The following is an 18927-nucleotide window of genomic DNA, read 5'->3' on the forward strand; positions in this document are numbered from 1 at the left end:
TGCACACGCATGTGTCGTTTCATCTCCTTGGTATATCTAGCTCCTTGGTTCCCAGCACAATTTTTTGGTCAAAATGGTGCCACGTACGGCAGTGCCGTGCTGCCGTGGCGGCCGCTACGGCCTTGGTACCTGTTTGGTTTTGTAGGGCATGTCATAGTGATTAATGAATGTTAAGTCTCTTTACTAGTAACATAAATTGTCCTGCTCTTGTATATGCTATTGCATGCATGGCTGAAACATGGTGAATCGATGTAAGATTTTTAATTCTGCAGTATAAAATAAACATTTTTGAGATTCCAAGTGAGTGTGTTGCATTGTAATATTTCAGAGGGAAGTAGAGATTGACAGCATATATAGTAGTGTACAAACCGTATACTAGTTGAACCACGTTTTATTGTCATTTTTATACTCGCTCAATATCCAGGGAAGCTGTATTGTATTTCTAAGATACAATAAAAGTACATAGTTACAAACAATACAATACAATAGAAGTTCTCTATTGCGGTGTTGATATGTAGAAGGTAAACAAATGGTGAGGAGAGATTTCGTTTTTTTTTAAATGTGTTATCATAAAGGCATGATAGTAGGACATTGATTTAATGATATTGACGGTCGTATCATAGATATACAGGGGCGTGTACAGGTGGGGGGGGGTCCAGGGGGTCCGGACCCCCCCACCTGCTCGCGCAGAAAACGCATCCGAGGGGGTCTAATTTCAAAATTTTTGAATAACCCCGCTTCGCGTGCTCGCAAGTATGGGTTACGGTTAGACCCCCCCCCCCTGGTCTAAATCCTGTACACGCCCCTGATATATAACAACAAGAGCTAATAATACCACAACAAGAGCTAATAAAGAGGTACTATTAGCTCTTGATAACAACACGTGGTTGTATATAATTATAGCTATGGTCGCACATGACTTTTATAAACTAACGAGCAAAACCTCACTATCCCGTCGTTGGGTGGCGCTAGTATCTCGCTTGTTATACTTATTTACGAAACGCAAGGTGGCGCAACGTGGTTAATAATAAACCAAACGGTAACCGACTTCAGCAGCAAACAGCATTGTTATCACGTAAGACTTCTTAATTTTACACTGATTACATGTAGGCTAACGGATTACTTTTAAATGTTTACACTTAATGTAAATGGTTAGCTTAGACAGTTACCAGCACAGGCACTTGGAACGTCTCAATAAAAAAAAATAATGGTAAATAAACACGAAATGTACAGTAGTAGTACTACTGCTACTACTACTAGTACTACTCTCTACTGCCTCTAGTACTATAGCCCGCGTTCAATTAACTGCCGTAGACCGTGCTAGCGCTGCGCAACGAAAAATGGCGGTTTGCAATCGCGTGCAACCTGCCCACCCCTCCACTTGGAAATACATTGTGCCCGCTCACTAGCGAAAAATTGCGGTTACAAGTTGGTAAACAATCTTTGTCGACTAGTAATATAGCAAGTACAAGTACTACAACATTTAGCTCTAGTACTATAGCCTGCGGATCGCTGCCGCAGGGCTATAGCACATTCTGCCATAGATGTAATCTAAGCAAATGGTCCAACTGATGTGACCAAAAATTTATCCCCAAAACGTAAAATGATCGGGCTTTTTAACACATTTATCAACATGGACATCTCACCTATCTTTTTGAACACTTCCACAACTTTACACCAGGTATTTATGCTGTTATTCCTCAAAGTCTTAGCACTGAAGAGTCACGCGTGCACACATAAGCATAGATACAATAATGTAACCCAAACCCAAGAGGATAGGGTTACAAAGTCTCCCTATCCTTTTCTGCGGAGGAATGCCCGAGTGAATCACTCGGGCCGGTTTGCTGGTGCGTTTTCAGATACTAGAACTTCCAAACTGGGTTTATTCTCAACACGAACCTTTCTCCGCTATTCGGGAACTAACTATGTATTGCAATACTCTGTATTAAACTAATATAACCTGTTACAAAAATTCGAAGTGACGAGCGGCGAATATACTGAGCGCCATTTCTGTTGACCTGTGACGTACTTCGGTTTGAAGAGCGGATTCACCGACCAATCGGAGGGCGCTGAGTTTGCCGATCGCTATGCGCATTGGGAAATGCGTACGTCACAGGTCAACAGAAATGGCGCTCAGTATATTCGCCGCTCGTCACTTCGAATTTTTGTAACAGGTTATATTAGTTTAATACAGAGTATTGCGATACATAGTAAGTTCCCGAATAGCGGAGAAAGGTTCGTGTTGAGAATAAACCCAGTTTGGAAGTTCTAGTATCTGAAAAAGCACCAGCAAACCGGCCCGAGTGATTCACTCGGGCATTCCTCCGCAGAAAAGGATAGGGAGACTTTGTAACCCTATCCTCTTGGGTTTGGGTTACATTATTGTATCTAACATAAGCAGAGCAACCGCATTTGAAAACAAAACACCAGTAGTGCTAAGACTTTGAGGAATAACAGCATAAATACCTGGTGTAAAGTTGTGAAAGTGTTCAAAAAGATAGGTGAGATGTCCATGTTGATAGATAAGTGTTAAAAAGCCCGATCATTTTACGTTTTGGGGATAAATTTTTGGTCACATCAGTTGGACCATTTGCTTAGATTACATCTATGGCAGAATGTGCTATAGCCCTGCGGCAGCGATCCGCGGGCTATAGTACTAGAGCTATACAACATTTAACTTTTAAGCATTGCCATTAGTTTGCGGTTTAATTTGAGTGTTTGTAGTAACTTAACCCTTTCCCTTCCACCATCGCCGAATTGCGACAGGATACGCCCCACTGTAAAACATTAAAAAAAATACGAAAATACGGCTAGGAATTGCCTTTAGGCCGACCTAAAAATTACCTTTGGTTCGGGTCACCCGCCCGACTTCACATTTCGGAGTAACAAGAAAAAATAAAATTCAAAGATACCGCCTGCCGCTCATACATATTCAAATATCCAACTCTTGTCATTTTATTTACCTAAGGAGAGTTCCAAAATATTTATAAACAGAACTTCGTTGGCGAGAAGTGAAACAGTTCCTACCTACGTTTCCTAGAATCCTAAAACGTGAAACAGTCGTATAGAGCCTGGGCCGGCTACTTCATAAACAGAGCCTGAAGATCGTATGGTGCGGCGGCCGGCTTTGATGTACGCGATCGATCGCGTACTATATAGTATACGCATGCTATCGTGCTATACGCGGCCGCAGAGCCGTTTACACTTCGGTTACTCGCTCGTTCAAAGGGACGATTAATCGAGCTCCGTTTTTGGAGCGATTCCTAACACTACTATCCAGTACACGACACGAATACCAGTACACGACACCAGTACACAACTGGTGTTCACATTTTTAAAACAATGTCATGATTTGCAGCAATGGTACATGCAACTGCAAGTCATTTGCATCTCGTGGCTCCTGCATTTCAAGCTGTATATATTTAACTTGTGAAAAAAAAATTATATTCCTGCCTACCCATGTTTTTACAGGAAAAAAAGTAAAAAAATAAAAAATGTTATACCTACCTACCTACCCTAATTTTCACAATCCATGTGACCTGAACCAAAGGTATTTTTTTGTTTGGCCTTATATATCCCCGCTAGATGGCGTATGTGTAGCACATCAATTCTACACCAAAATAATCGTATGTTGTTATTCAAAGTTTTGGAGTAAATTTCGACGGAAAATCACCGATTTTTTTGCCAGAATGGCCAAAAGACTGTTCAATGTTGAAGAAACAATAGACCAATTATTCGCTGACAGCGATTCTGAGGGCGAATTCTTCGGATAGTGAAAATGATGCAGACGAGCCTGTATTGCATGACGTCAGACGATGTACATAATGTTTACTTTAACCCCCTATCCCCCAAAGGGGGGCGTGGCATGCCCAGAGGGGCACATTGCAGACCTGGGAGAGGGCAGAATGCAGCCAGAAGAGGCAGGGGTCGTGGTAGAGGACGGCAAAATAGAGCAGCTGCTGGGAATGCCCCCAACTATGATTGGGTTCAAATCTTTCAATTGGATCATTTAGAAAATTATAATGCATGGATCCCCGCTTTTGGCCAAGATCAGGGGTACATTGGTGATCAGGACTTGACTCGACATTTACATAAACTGCCCAATGGGAGCGAACGCGAGAATTTCGTCAGGCTTTGTGTGATTTCGCGTGACACAGCTCGGTTACAAACACAGACTGTATGTTTTTATAACAAGTGAACACTGTTCTTCAAATAGTAACAAAGATGGAGTAGAATGATTAAATATTTCTGTTGTATTCGTGTGAAATCTAGCGAGCGTCGAGCGAATTTTGGCAGCATATGCATGCTTTCCTACCTGCTATATATTTAGGTGTCAGTGTGCAGCGGCAGCCATGGCGGCAGCCAGCGTTTGTTACAGATGAGCATTTGGACGGCATTTACAGGAAATTCTCGGCAATAATAGGTGAAGGAGAGTAGAGAAACATTAAGACTTTGGTAGTAAATAGATTTCATATATATTTAGCATATTTTATTGAAACGCTCCAAGTGCCTGTGCTCTTCTCGCTCTACTTGATTGCTTTTCCAATGAACGTAGTGAATGAAATGAGCATTTCAACAGCATTTACTTGGAATTATTAGTTGGTAGAGAATGCATAAGCATTGAAACTTTAGTAGGAAATACATTTTGTGTTTATTTGCCATCATTTTATTCTTGAAATGTTCCAAGTGCCTGTGACCCACAGTACTTGGAAACAGAAGTTAATATTTGCTATCTGCTATACTAAGCTATAGCCTGTGATGCAATTAAATGGAAGAATATGCAAGCAGCAATACTAAGGGTTCTAATTGTAAAAGATTAGTTAATAAAAGTTTGGCTCGAATTTCCAATGTTAGGGAATTAATCTGGATGAATTGGTTACTCAGTAACCAGCAAATCCATTCCAAAACTAACAAATGCGTAAAGATTTGAAGAAACGAATACAAGTTAGATGTACCTGTTGTGTGTAGGAGATGGATTTGTGCATGTAACAACTAGTTCATACTATATCACATTTATGCATGTCCTATATTTTTAGAATGTCTGATAATGAAGACTTTGAAGAGCAGATTCGACTAGAACAGCTGGGCCCCGAGAGTGGTGCAGGTACGTGCACAAGATGCAAGTGACAGCATGGATAACTTTAGCACAGCACATGCTACATATGTTGGCTAACAACACTGTTTTATTTGTTTATCAGACATTGTCATAAACACGTTGAATTTGCTTGAGTAAACAGTTAGTTTTCTCTCGATTTGTGAATGGTGACAAGTAAAATTTTAAGCCCCATGCAACATCTATTCCAGATCCAGGAAAAGCCAAGAGTTACACTGACAAGGATGGGACGGAATATGAGTGGGACCCAAAGCGTAAGGCATACTTTCCTAAGGTATCTCCTGGCTACTGCTCTACCTTTCCTCTTTTTAATCTATATTTATAAGAGTAATGATAGATAAAATATGATGCCATTCTCTCTCACTTTAACTGTGGGGGTTCATAGGTGGTGTGTAGGAACAAATACTAACTACAATTGGATGACAGGAGTATTATGTAGTGCAAAACGTAACAGGACCTGTTTTTGAAGATGACAGGATGTATATAATTACTTGCAGATTGACACGGACTTCATAGCACAGTATCAGGCCAACTATGGAGTAGAAACCGATTTTTCTCAGCTTCCGGCAGCAACAAAAGAGCACCAAGAGTATTGGGCCCAATATCGTCAGTGGCAATCTCAGTTCTATGGTGAGAACAAGAAAGATGCTGCGGATAAGGGCAAAGGAAAAGAAGGAAAGGGAAAGAAGAAGGATGGAAAGAATTCAAAAGACAGTGGCGAGAAAGAATTAGGATTGTTAGAAAAAGGTTGGTGTTAGCAGCAGGTTAGGCTAGGTGTAAAATGGAGGCTGAATGCAGGTGTTTTACCTGGGATTCAGTGGTAGTATATTTTAGTTATCTAGTGCATTCATTCTCATATTTCTAGTACATTTTATCTATTCATGTTCAACCTACGCAACCAGGTATCTTAATAAGGGAAATTCCCAAGCAATAACACAATTTGAGGAATTTCTGGTAGCAGGCAAAATTCCAAAAGAACGACAACGTCTTATGGTTGGTCATGCGTAAATTTCCATACTAACGACCATCTCAAACAATGGCAAAGTAGTTTCCCACCCTGTCGCTATATTTTAGTAGTTTGCGAATTTTAGTGGTACTGTTTGAAATAGCATCTGTGGTACCTGGTGTAGTTTGCTGTATATCTTCACCATTTATCAATATTATTATGGTCCTTTACTGTAGAAATGGCTTCAAAACTTACTGGAACACCTAATTATGGCCATTCTAAACAGAAGCAAATTACTTCATCTGACTTGGCACTGGACTCATAGGTGCCAGGTATAGGGAGTTGGACCCATGCCACAGAAATTCGCTCCCCACTTTTTTAATGATACGTTTATAGAAGTAAAGTCTCAGTCTCAGTCTCTACTCGCAATACCCCATTAATTTCCCCACTCTTATATCTAGCGGAAGAGGATTATGCAAAGGAGTCATCTGAGTACAGCCATGAGGATTTCTTTTACTGGTATTGCACATGCTCAGAGGAAGAGAGAAATGAATGGTACAGTAGCCTGACAGAGCAGCAGAAGAGGGATCACTGGGACTACTACAACCAACATTATGAACAGTACGCTGCAGGGCTGACAAATGAGGGGCAAGGCGAGAATAAAGAAAAGGGTGGAGATGAGCAAACGGAGGACAGCAGTAAAAAGGAGAGTGGTAGTACGAAGCAAGGCGCCAAGAAAAAACAGGAATCAAGTATGGAATTTTTTTTTATATGAATAATTTGAGTATTTAATAATTTGAGCTTTTGGTTTATGTTATAGTTATTCATGATGATAACTTTCTGATTTAAGGTCTACATATGGAGTAACATACCCTGGTAACCATCGGCTATACTGTGTATCAATATTTTGAACAGTTTTGTGTTATACTCCAGTATAGTAAAACAGTTAAGAGTACCTCACAGTGTATATTATAATGATTCTAAAAGATAAAAGTATACTACCTCATTCGTATATCTGCATTATTCTGCTAGCAAAGTTTACATTTTTATTGTCATTATTTATTTCCCTGATTTAAATCTAATATGCCAGATCCAGATCCAGTTGTGGTTCTCTTTGTGTGCTGTCAGTGCTATCATATTTCAGCCTGGTTTGATGTGTCGGAGAACAAGAACACTAATGTCTATGTCAGCAACCTGCCATTGTCCACTACGGAAGATAACTTCATTCAGCTCATGTCCAAGTATGGGCTCATTCTGCACGACCCTCAGACAGGCAAACCCAAGGTCAAGCTGTACAAGGATGAAGAGGGGCACTTTAAAGGAGATGCCCTTTGCTGTTACTTTAAGGTGAGGCAATTATTTGCACTGCATTGAATACAAAAACAAAATTTGACCACAGTGTACACATAGTATGACTCAATGCTCTCTATTATTTGTTCTGTTCTGCAGTAAAATTGCATGTAGCTATGATGGTCATCAACTATGGATCCATCTATTGACATAAATTTTCATTTATTAGTTTTCAGTAAAGGATAAGCTATGAAATGATTACCAGATGCATGCCTATCGACTGCCTATTAGCTGTCGCATGACGTAGTGCCTCATTTCCATTTATTGCTGGTAACTAACCTTTGTAATTCACTATTTTCAGATTGAGTCAGTGCAGTTGGCTGAACAGCTGTTAGATGACAGTGAATACAAGGGTAAGAAACTCAAGGTAGAGCAGGCAAGGTTTCAGCTGAAAGGATCCTACAACCCAGCACTGAAGCGGAAACGCAGGAAGCAAGACAAGCAAAAGATGGAAAAGCTTAAAGAAAAGTACGACCTGTGTATTTTCAACAACTGTGTCACTGCACTGGTTGATAGAGGTATAGAAGTGGTACATATGTTGATAGAAAGAAAATTCCTAAATGTTATTTATCATTTTCAGGCTGTTGGACTGGAGGCCGGACAAAATGCGTGGCGAGCGATCAAAGCACGAGAAAGTCATAGTCGTCAAAAACATGTTTGATAACAAAGACTTTGAGGTTAGTGAAGCTTTAGCATGTGTTTAGTTTATCTCAGCAGACTACTGATTTTCGTAGCCGAAATTAGTTTTGCTTAAATCTTTTGTGATTCTCAATAGTTACAGTTATGTCATCTTTAACGTGTTGATCTATGTATTTTGTTATATGTGTTTACAGAAAGATGCAACTCTGATATTAGGATTGAAGCAAGATTTGAGAGATGAGTGTTCCAAGTATGGTGAAGTGAAGAAAGTTGAAATATACGATGTAAGTTGTCGGCCCTGATATTTTCGTGCATGCATAAACATAAATCAGTGTATTGCAGTACTGTTTGCTTGATTAAATATGCACTTGCTCTTAGTATATATATAATAAGTTTAACAATCAGAAAAGCGGAGACTTTTCTGAAGACCCAATCAAAATAGATTTTCTGACAATGAACGTTCGTTGCAGCGCCATCCTGAAGGGATTGCCACAGTAATGTTCAAGGAAGTCGAAGATGCAGATCAGGCATTGCTAACGCTACACGGTCGATGGTTTGCGAAACGGAAGATAACAGCTGCAACGTGGGATGGCAAGGAGAAGTTTAAGGTGGAGGAAACGGAAGAAGAAAAGGCAAAGAGGCTAAAGGGATGGGACAGCTTCCTCGAAATTGATGCAAATTCTGCGTCGGTGGCAAATTCGGAAACGCAGAAAGAAGCGGATGAGCTGAGTTCAGCTGGGGGTGGCTCTAAGAAAGCTGATCCTGAAAAGAGCAAGCTTTCATCGACTGATGACCACACGGAAGTTGAATCAAAACCTCCGGATACAGTTTCTCCACCAGACGCCTCTGAAAACGAAAAAACCATACCAGAACATTTGCCGGCGGATCAAGCACAAAGTGCAGACCTACAAGAAAAGGTGGCGCCACCTGATGAAACAAAACAGATTGTAGATTCTGCGATGGAAACCACTTAATCGTTTATTTATTATTAACGCAGTTACACCAGTGACTGATATGTTGTAGATATAGTACAATATATTTTCTTCATTGGGATAGTAAATAATCGTAACGTGATACATCTTGGTAAACTTGTAAATTCAAACAAGTATTTTTACAACTTTATTATTTGTTTGGTTTTTGTTTTTATGATAGTGATTCGGCAGCATGTTTCCGGGCAGACGTCGGTTAGCCATTGTTATCAACATAAAATATAGCAGTAAAAACACCAGTCTATTGAAAACACTGTTTTATAACATTGCCATGTAAATATTCTATAAGTACTAAATTCTTAACTCACAATTTAAAACATTTGAGAACATTAGGTCATTGGGTGACAATTGTGTAAACCTGTAATGTAATCTTGCAAAAAAACATGAAAACTCATTAATATGCATCCTAAGCAGTCTTTCTGCATCTTTTTCCTATTACCTCAATGACTCGTGTAGTGGCACGAATGAGTAAAATACCAACATGATTCAATCGAATCGTTATCCAAACTACAGTAAGTTGATAGTCATGTAATGCGCGAATGCGTGCGTCTGGAAAATGCTTGTGTGCGGCGTGCGCGTTCAATACCAACCATGTTTGATTTGTCAAAATAATACAAGGTAGTGCTAGAATATGCAAGGCAGTGGTTCGCACGGTATTTGTTACGTAACGGACTGTTTTGCAGTTGATTAGCGTCTAGCAACGCACGTGTGCACCCGGTTTATGAATCGTCCAGCAATTTCGTTTATATATGTATATATATTTTACGCGAACAACCTTTATCAATTTTCTATAATGTAAACATTTATACGAGCAATAGTCGGTGAGCAATGTTGAAATTATTTTATTCAGAAAAAGAAGTATTTATATATTCAGTGACGGTACGTGTAGATAAAACGTGCTGCACGCACGCACGCACGCACACAATGTTTCAGCGCGTTTCCCGATACAGCGTTGATAGATATCCTGAACCGAAATAATGGAGCTATGAGATATATGCGTCGGTGTCTACACTATCGCGTGGATGAAATATAAATATAATTCATATCGATAAATATAATTCATTCGAAAATTCACGTTCTACACGACAATGAGGCGCAGTATGTAGTGTCAGTCTCTGTATACAGATGATATTTTACGTTGTGCAGTAGCATCGTAGATATAATATAGATATGAGTAGCATAGATGTACGAACGTGTATTATCTTTTTTTGAAACGTAATAAAGGTTTATAAACATTAAACAACTACTATATGTGCAATGCGAACTCCTTAGCAACAAGCCCTGCTGGAAGGTTGACCAATAAATGCAGCTGCTGCGGGTTGCAGCCATAGACATCCTCTATATATACACATGCATCGTGGGATATCCATGGTCGCAGCAGGTGACCATTCGGTGCGTCATCACTGCGGCGTCGTTTCCTTTCGTCTGCGGGCGCGCGCAATCATGACTGACGTAACCACAACAGTGAACAGAAAGATGGCGGCCATGATGACAATGCCCGCGGTGAAGCTTCCGCGCGAGAGACAGAAGCCGAGCTCGCTGCCGTTCTGTCGTTGGCGGATGTCTGGAAAGGGAAAGCGGCCGTTATAATATGGCATCGAGATGCATTGAGTCGGCTTTCGCTATTATGTAAATTGATAGCAGGTCGTAAGCGAACGGCGACGAACGATTCGGGGATGCTTATGTAGAAAATCCGCACACTCGCACTAGGCAACGGGACGGGTGTTAACCATTTGCACGCACAGAGGGCGTAAGTGGGTAGACCACTGTTATGTATATCCTCACTTACATGACTGCCAAGGTAGGGAATCGGCATTGTTGTCTCCGGGAATGAAGACTGCAATGTTGCGGTAGAGTTGTTTGCTGTCTGCTATCGTTACGTTGTCCGTAGAAGCAGGTGTTCCTCTCTTCAAGCGCCTGTGACCCGCGGCTTCCTCTGAGTACTGATCGCCGGCGCCACACTGCGGCTGTAGGACGAAACACGTGACGAGGTTACATAACGTCTCTATAGCGAGCGCTATACTGCCTGCTCAAGGTTGGTCTCGTTTGCTCAACTTGGTTTCCATTGACGTTATTGGCATTTTGCAAAGCCCTTGTGTACACAAGGACTCGTGTTGAGTTTTCTATAATTTCTGATCCCTTAACCAGAGATTAAAGAGGTTAAAGAGAGAGTCCGTGAGAGTAAATGGCGATTAGCAATGACAGTATTGCTTAACGTCTATTTGCGAAATAACGTGGTGCATGACACCTAGAAAATATTTTCGAAAAAAATATTCACTTGGGCATGCGAAGCCCAGTAGAGAGACTAGAACGCGATGGGCATGAACCACGTACGCCATATGTAACGTCAGTAGGCCTACCATCACGGCAGGGTAGTAATTAAGCACCATCGTAGGTTATAGTGTCACGACTCACCATGTAGCACTCCGTCTGGCACAGCTGCACGTTGCAGGTGAAGTAGACGTTCTGTTTGTCCGGAAACTTGAAGGCGTGGAAGTGGGCGAACATGACGGTCTGTTCCTGACTGTGGCCGATCCTCACCTTCTGGAGTTGTTCGATGATCTTCGGTACGATCGCGCAGCCGCTATCGTCAATCAACAACACCTCGTACTTACCGTAGCCATCGTGAGCGACACAGCTACTGACAAAGATGTCGTAGTTGCCTGAAAACATCGTTATTACTATTAAATTGGTTATATTATTATTATTATTATTATTATTATTATTATTACAGATGTTATTCTTAGACGTAGTGTTTACTATTGCAAGAATTGAATCGTTTTAGTTTTATTGGTTCTTGTTTACATATTATGCAGTTTTGTGTATTTGAGTCAGCTGATTCATGGCCGATATTATTGTCCAATCGTTGCAGTAATACATTCTATGCGCACATTTTAACGCAATATTATCATAATCATACATGCACATAACTTCTGTCATCAACTCTTCCGCACGCATAATGAGTGTATCATAATTTGCTTACTGTTGTCATCGAGTAGTACCACTAGAGTTCCGTAATCTCCCACAACAAGGCCGTTGGAACTAGGTGCCATAATATCCTTTCCTTCCACAACTTTAATCCTAACATCGGGTACTCGTATCTGCTGTTCTGGTACCGGAGTAGCAGATAGAGTTCTGTTTTGAAATCCAAGAAGATGAGGTTAAATACAGGGGCACGTATATTTAGCGCGTAACTACTCTAGAAATACACTAGACTAACGTAAAATTTTAGCGCACAACAACACATTAAAGCTCTTCGTCAACCGCATTGTGCATTATGTAGTGTTGTCATAATATAATACGTGTTATATAGAAATATAAGTTGATTTTATAGCTATAATACTATATAGGCAACACGGACGGGAAAGTAAGTACGCATACACGCACGTGACACACGCAAACGCACACGTACACACACACGCGCGCACACGCACACGTACACACACACGCGCGCACACGCACACGTGCACACACACGCGCGTGCACACGCACACGTACACACACACGCGCGCACACGCACACGTACACACACGCGCGCGCGCACACGCATGCGCCACGCATCCATGCATGCACGCATGCGGCACGCAGACACACACGCGCACGCGCGCGCGCACACGCATGCGCCACGCATCCATGCATGCACGCATGCGGCACGCAGACACACACGCGCACGCGCGCGCGCGCGCGCACACACACACACACACGTGCACACAAGCGAAAATAGGTTATAGATTCCCGGAGCGACTCACGGTAAATTAATCCCCGCACTCATCTGCTTCGGTTCGGGAGCCTCGAACAAGCAGGAGACTTTATAAGCGCGGTCCCAAGCTTCCAGAATCGCTAGGTCTTTTGTCATCATTACCACAATGACATTTTGAAAGCGGGTAGATCCTTTCACTCCATAACCATCCTGATAATAATATGTATGAATAGATGACGATTCTAGCTACTAGCAGATATTACACGGCATCGTACTTTGTTCGAATAATCGTGAAATGATTTGTTTTTCAGGTTTGTGACTTCAAATAAGTTATTCGTATTGAAACCTTGTAGCAATATTTAATTAACGTGTTAATTTTATTTTGCGAAAGAGCGCGTGAAAAGTGTATCGTCAACTGATCTGATAAACCTGCCTCTTGTATTTCTTCCGTGCCGCATCCATCAATTGGAAAATGAAATTCCACTACATCATGACCAGATCCATAAACTTGGCACTTCTCAGCTTCAAAGAATCCCCTTGTGTAGACCCTGCCGTTGAAGTACTTGTTAAACTTGAGCGTCACCTGCATGTACCTGTTATTAGTGTCGCATTGAACCTGAATATCTGTTGGAAGAGAAAAAAGGATTAGAATGATAGACCTAGTGTGTGAATGAGTGAATTACGTGTAAGTATTACCATTGTTTTACTTTGCTAATTCTACCAGCAATCTTATACCAGCATCCACAACATCTACGCGCAATCATCACCCTCACAATTGCGACAGTGACTGCTCTCTTACCATTAACCTGGTTTTCGATTTTGTTTCCGTATTTATCGTTTTCGAATCTCGGAAACGGGTTGGCGCCGGACCGATACCCGCCATGTTGTTGCGGTTGTGTCTGGTAACCGTATTCAGTATCCTCTCGGGGCAGTTCGTCGTAGCTAGGCGGTTGCTGAGGCTGTTGCTCGTATTGTTGAGACTGTTGTGATCCGTAACCCGCCTGTTGCTGCGTTTCGTATCCGCCGGAAGGTTTCCGGTACGGATTGTACAACTCTCCCTGCGGCACGTAACTGCGACTCTTCTGTTTAGGTTCGTACGCGTACGGATCCACGTTGTACCCGTTCTCGCCGTACGTTTGCTGATCAACGCTGCCTGGTTCAGCACGGTAGCTGTACTGGGAAGGCGAGTCGTAATTAGCACGTGCCCCCGATGGCTGATACGGCTTCCTGTACGCGTCATGTGATTGCTGAGAGTAGGGTGCGCTGGGAGACTCTGTGGCGTATGGATCATAGTAGGCTGGCTTTCTTGATGGATATTGGTCACCAAAAGCTCGTCCGCGTGGATGCGCCTGCCATGCCCCCTGCTGGCCGTAATCGGAACTGGCATACACCGCTGTGAGACCAGCGAGTATGCACACCAGTTTCATCATTATCACCTGAAATAGGGCATATACATTGTATTCGCTACCAAACGAATGTCGAACATTGATACGTAATGGTCGCCGGCTAGCAAGAACTGCCACCTGGCATGACTGAATACAAGTTACGTGCCAAACTGTCCTTATTTTTGAATTTACGTATTGAGAACAGTGAATCACTCTTTGATGCACACATCCCGCTGGTGTAGCGGCATGATCGAGTTACTTAATTTACTACAATAATTCGCTATCCCTCCTCGTAATTCTTTCTTCTATGTCCCCATATTTGATTGAATGCGCGTGCATCGCCGTGCTACGGTTCTACGTTTCATATCCATCTTTGAAATGAAAGAGCAATTTTCCACAGATCCTACCTCTGGGCTTGCGAGCCCCAGTTATCGTAGAAAAAAAACCGCAGGTAAACTGTTGACACAATTGGGTACTTCGCGGCGCGTAAATAGAACAGCTTACCAGGGCGCTGTGTACTCTCACGGGTGGGCCAAAACAAATCCCTGTTTAGCTTTCAGATATTTTCACGAGTTCGACGTTTCTTAGAGAAAATGTAGTTATGTTTTCCACTTGCCTATTATCATATATCTATGTATGCGAGGCACATAGACAAGGATAAGAGACTGGCTGTGATCTAGTATTACGCTTCTCACGATAGCATCTATTAACCGAGAAATGTATCATGTATATCATGTATCTAATTATAGAATATAATGGAATTATAATTAGGTCCAATTAGAAGACACCGCTTCGTTCATTTGCACCAAGCGGATACGAACTTCTGCATAAATTGATGTAAATTATATCTAATTTAGAAACGTGCTGCGCAACAATTTCGATAGCTAATAACGGCCAGTTCTAAGTAGTAATGTCGCTAACCCAGCTCTCTGGTTTCGAGGCTTTGAAGAGGCGACGGGCGGTAAATACGGCAATCTTGCGAACAAAATACGCACAGACGTGTGATCATTATCGTAGAAGGATTATGTCGATGACTAAAGCCTAACCGGATCATAATTCGCCGTGACATTTTGCTCTGAGGAACGTTTGCCTTGTCCGTGTAATTACCTTATCCCGGGTCACGTGGGTAATCATCAGCTCAAACGCGGTGTTCGCCAAACAGGGCATACTAACTATACAGATGCGTGTGTGACGACACTATCTGTCGAGCGTATTGACTTCATCGACAAGGGGTCATTTCGGAGAATGCGCAGTTAGAGAATTGATTACCTTGTTCGCCACGACGACAGGGATGAGTCTTGTGAAGAGTGAAGGCAAATCGGGTTAAGGTTTACCGTACTTAGCGTTCCGCTGCACCGTTATTGAACGCGAGTGAATGTGTTCACCGTAGATACGCGCCCTAGCATGTGCGTCCCGAATGCGAACTATAATGATAATTATAGATAGCATCCATCAAAAAAAAGTGTGCATAGAGCTTCCATTCATGTCGCTGATGGTTTTATAAAAAAATATAAATACGATTGTTCGAATCGCACGAAGGTTACACTGGTATAATGCATAATAACGGCGGTTCACTTGTGCTAAAGGCCGCCGCACACCAGCCGATTTTACAAACGATGAAGCGATGAAGCGATGAAGCGATGAAGCGATGAAGCGATGAAGCGATGTAGTGTGTGCGGCGGCCTTTAAAATCGGCTCATCGGGCTCATCGGTCTCATGCGCTCATCGGCCTCATCGGTTCAAAAATCAAAACATTGTTTGATTTGGAACGATCACCGAATAAAAATAAAATCGTCTACAAACTGAACGCGCACACCGGTACAATCCGCTTCATCGCTTCATCGTTGTTAACATCGGCTGCGGTGTGGCGGCGCCTTAAGGAGTGGCGAACGTAATGCGCATTTTTCGTGGCGGTTCATGGTAGCGGTGGCAAGACCGCTGCCAGTCCATCACCCGTTACGTTACATCGAAGCGTGGGTTGGCGTTTGTATTGGTGGTTGCTGTCATCGTACTTGAGTGAATATGCAGCGATATATAATAGACATAGGCGGACTGTAACCAGCTATATTGCGTACGTCGTTGAAAGGTTGTGTTCTCGCGAGGAAAAACGCAGGCATTACATCTGAGTTGCCGCTTTCCGCGTTACTATTTCCCTGGTGGTAGACACTGAGACGGATTCTCACTTACGCAGGAATGAAAGGGAGCGAATGGCATTAGCATTATATACATGTATATGTATATGTATATGTATATGTATATGTATATGTATATGTATATGTATATGTTATATATGTATATGTATATGTGTATAGTATATGTATATGTATATGTATATGCTATTGTATATGTATACTGTATATGTAATATTATATGTATATGTCATGTTATGATATATAAGTATATGTATATATGATAGTATGTATATGTATTGTATATTGTATATGTATATTGTATATGTATACTGTATATGTAGATGTATATGTATATGTATAGTGTTATGTATATGTATAATGTATAGTGTATATGTATATATATATATATATATATATATATATATATATATATATATATATATATATAATGACTTGTGAGTGCAAAAGATCATTGCTTGCTAGGGTGCGACGTCAAGAGGGAGGAGATTAGCCACCTATATTTATCAGAAATCAAATTACCAATCATTCATAATTTATAACATAATACGTAATAGCGTTTCTGCTGGATTGAATACAGTAATTTGAACGATCGATACTAATAAAAAAAATAATAACGGGTTTGTATACATTGATCGACGACTATGCAGTAGCAAACTTTTCTCACGTACCTTGTCGATAGACGCGTGCTGTTCTCTCCGAATTGTACAAACACACGGGAGCAGTCAATCGTACCTGTGCGGTGATCACCAAATAACGCTCCATATTTTATGCACGGGCTCTTATATACGCGATGAAGGTGGATGTAGTGACCTATTTGAAGAGGGGCCACGGTGCCCCGGTGGACAGTACGCGCGCACGGGTTATGGAGGCGTCAGCTGTGGCCGTAAACAGGGTCAAGTGAAGAGCCGACGTGTATAGTGCCCGAGAGTGGCCATCGTTGGCTAATTATGACTCGATAGAAGAACACGGCCTTTGTCAGACACGTCCGCGTGTGCAAACACACTACACCGCGTGTAGTAGTCCATCAATGTGGTCTCAGAACGGGCGACCGACTTGCTTGCCAACGGGCTTGTTAATATTCTTAGCTGCCATGCATGTTTCGTCGATGGGGGCACCTAATATTCGGGACACTCGGACCGTGTCCTTTCACCCGGTGGGTCTATCGTGGGTAACAACCATCTGAAATAATAGACGGCAAGCAGAATTACTAATGCATTGGCTGATACACTTGCGTTTTTCTAAAGCCTCTGCAAATATAATAAGAAAAGCGCTTCGCTGTCAATAATTGTCTGTTCAACAAGCCAGCTATACTGTAGCTGTAATTACCATACGCGGCCATACTCGTATATAGTTGGATGTAAAGAACATTCGCAAAAAACATGGAAATTTCACAGTGATAAACAGCGCCCTATCTAGACATACACTTATTGGAGAAAGAAAGCTTAAAAACAACGTATCGATACAAAAATCATAGTTCAATTCTATGCACGAACCAGGGCATTATTTATAGAACTAGGAAGTGACACGGGCAGAGATTCTGGTCTATATAATATCGTATTGCGACAAGCAACGCACACACTCGATATTAGGGCACTAGTTGGCACCTGCCAGTAGTGAATGAAGAATGAAAACACTTTATACTAAATAGCTCATTTATGTCATTACATAAGGGGACTTGCGCGTGTGGCAGCGTTAAATTTGTCGGTCATTCATCTGTCTGGTTCAACTTACGTAAACATCTAAGTATCCAGTGTTTCCAGGGTTTCCAGTCTGTGCTGTCCCGTGCGAGGTACATATCATTGCATCAGCGAGTCACAGTGATGTCATTGTGAGATTGCTAACTAAAGGATGGCGTCACTTCGTATTTCCGATAGATCTGCATGCAAGTTATACTGGCACGCGTACACCGGAAACTCCTTACTTGAGCATGCTATAAATAAATCTACTGAATTTGAATAGCATATATCTACAACAAAACTACAAATAACTTGAGTTATTTTAAGTACAGGTTGTCTATCCGGCGGATGCAAGTTATACGCAAGCAATACGATCAATACAATGCAAACTCGTTCCATGTATACGTGGGGACACAGACGCATTCTCGTGCACTGATTTTCAATCAATCACAGAAAAATACATGTATTGTTGGAAGAATTGTTGCCCGAATATTGTTGCCCGAATTACATTTGTTTACACAATATGTTTATTTAATGTACGGTAAAATACAGTCACATACCCAATAATATATGTGTAAAATCGTATGTAATGCGTATGATTAGAATAAGTAATCTTATGTTTCGCTAATAATTCGGCTAATTCTAAACGTAGGAAAATAATTTCAGTATTAATGAATACATATTGAATAGTAGCACGTATGTATATGTACAAGTACGCGCGTGCGTGCGTGGATATTTGATGTTTCTGCTTAGCTACATAATCATAGTTCACATTTTCTAAATCATCCAAGTTTAACAAATTTTTGTAGGATTTTTATGTGAGCCTGTTCGTGCTTTTTTCAATTGTGACAAAAGTGGTATAAAACGTAGCGCCTGTGCTCTGACGAACTTGCTCATTACCGTACTAACCTACTGTTCTCTTTCTCTCTCTCTCTCTCTCTCTCTCTCTCTCTCTCTCTCTCTCTCTCTCTCTCTC

The 18927-nt window shown here is 41.5% G+C and overlaps 2 protein-coding genes across 3 annotated transcripts; one reads left to right on the forward strand and one right to left on the reverse strand.

The window, feature by feature from the left end:
- Positions 1 to 989: 989 nt before the first annotated feature.
- Positions 990 to 10280, forward strand: LOC106807389 (HIV Tat-specific factor 1 homolog). The gene is made up of 10 exons (XM_014809705.1): positions 990 to 1075; positions 5037 to 5104; positions 5305 to 5387; positions 5611 to 5860; positions 6521 to 6811; positions 7204 to 7406; positions 7711 to 7877; positions 7990 to 8086; positions 8243 to 8332; positions 8519 to 10280. Exons 2-10 carry the CDS (start codon positions 5038 to 5040, stop codon positions 9020 to 9022), a joined length of 1752 nt encoding a protein of 583 aa, XP_014665191.1. The 5' UTR covers positions 990 to 1075; position 5037; the 3' UTR covers positions 9023 to 10280.
- Positions 9864 to 17052, reverse strand: LOC106807390. 2 transcript variants are annotated; one of them, XM_014809707.1, is made up of 9 exons: positions 16944 to 17052; positions 15392 to 15546; positions 13537 to 14173; positions 13171 to 13361; positions 12787 to 12947; positions 12021 to 12172; positions 11453 to 11700; positions 10827 to 11004; positions 9864 to 10601 (listed from the first exon to the last, which is right to left on the reverse strand). In XM_014809707.1, the coding sequence occupies exons 3-9, from the start codon at positions 14165 to 14167 to the stop codon at positions 10438 to 10440; spliced, it is 1725 nt and encodes a 574-aa protein (XP_014665193.1). In that variant the 5' UTR covers positions 14168 to 14173; positions 15392 to 15546; positions 16944 to 17052; the 3' UTR covers positions 9864 to 10437. The 2 variants fall into 2 exon arrangements, with proteins under 2 accessions (XP_014665193.1, XP_014665192.1); XM_014809706.1 differs by lacking the exon at positions 15392 to 15546.
- Between the last annotated feature and the right edge of the window lie 1875 nt (positions 17053 to 18927).

This window comes from Priapulus caudatus, unplaced genomic scaffold (genome assembly GCF_000485595.1).
Source record: "Priapulus caudatus unplaced genomic scaffold, Priapulus_caudatus-5.0.1 Scaffold211, whole genome shotgun sequence".
Classification (NCBI taxonomy): domain Eukaryota; kingdom Metazoa; phylum Priapulida; class Priapulimorpha; order Priapulimorphida; family Priapulidae; genus Priapulus; species Priapulus caudatus.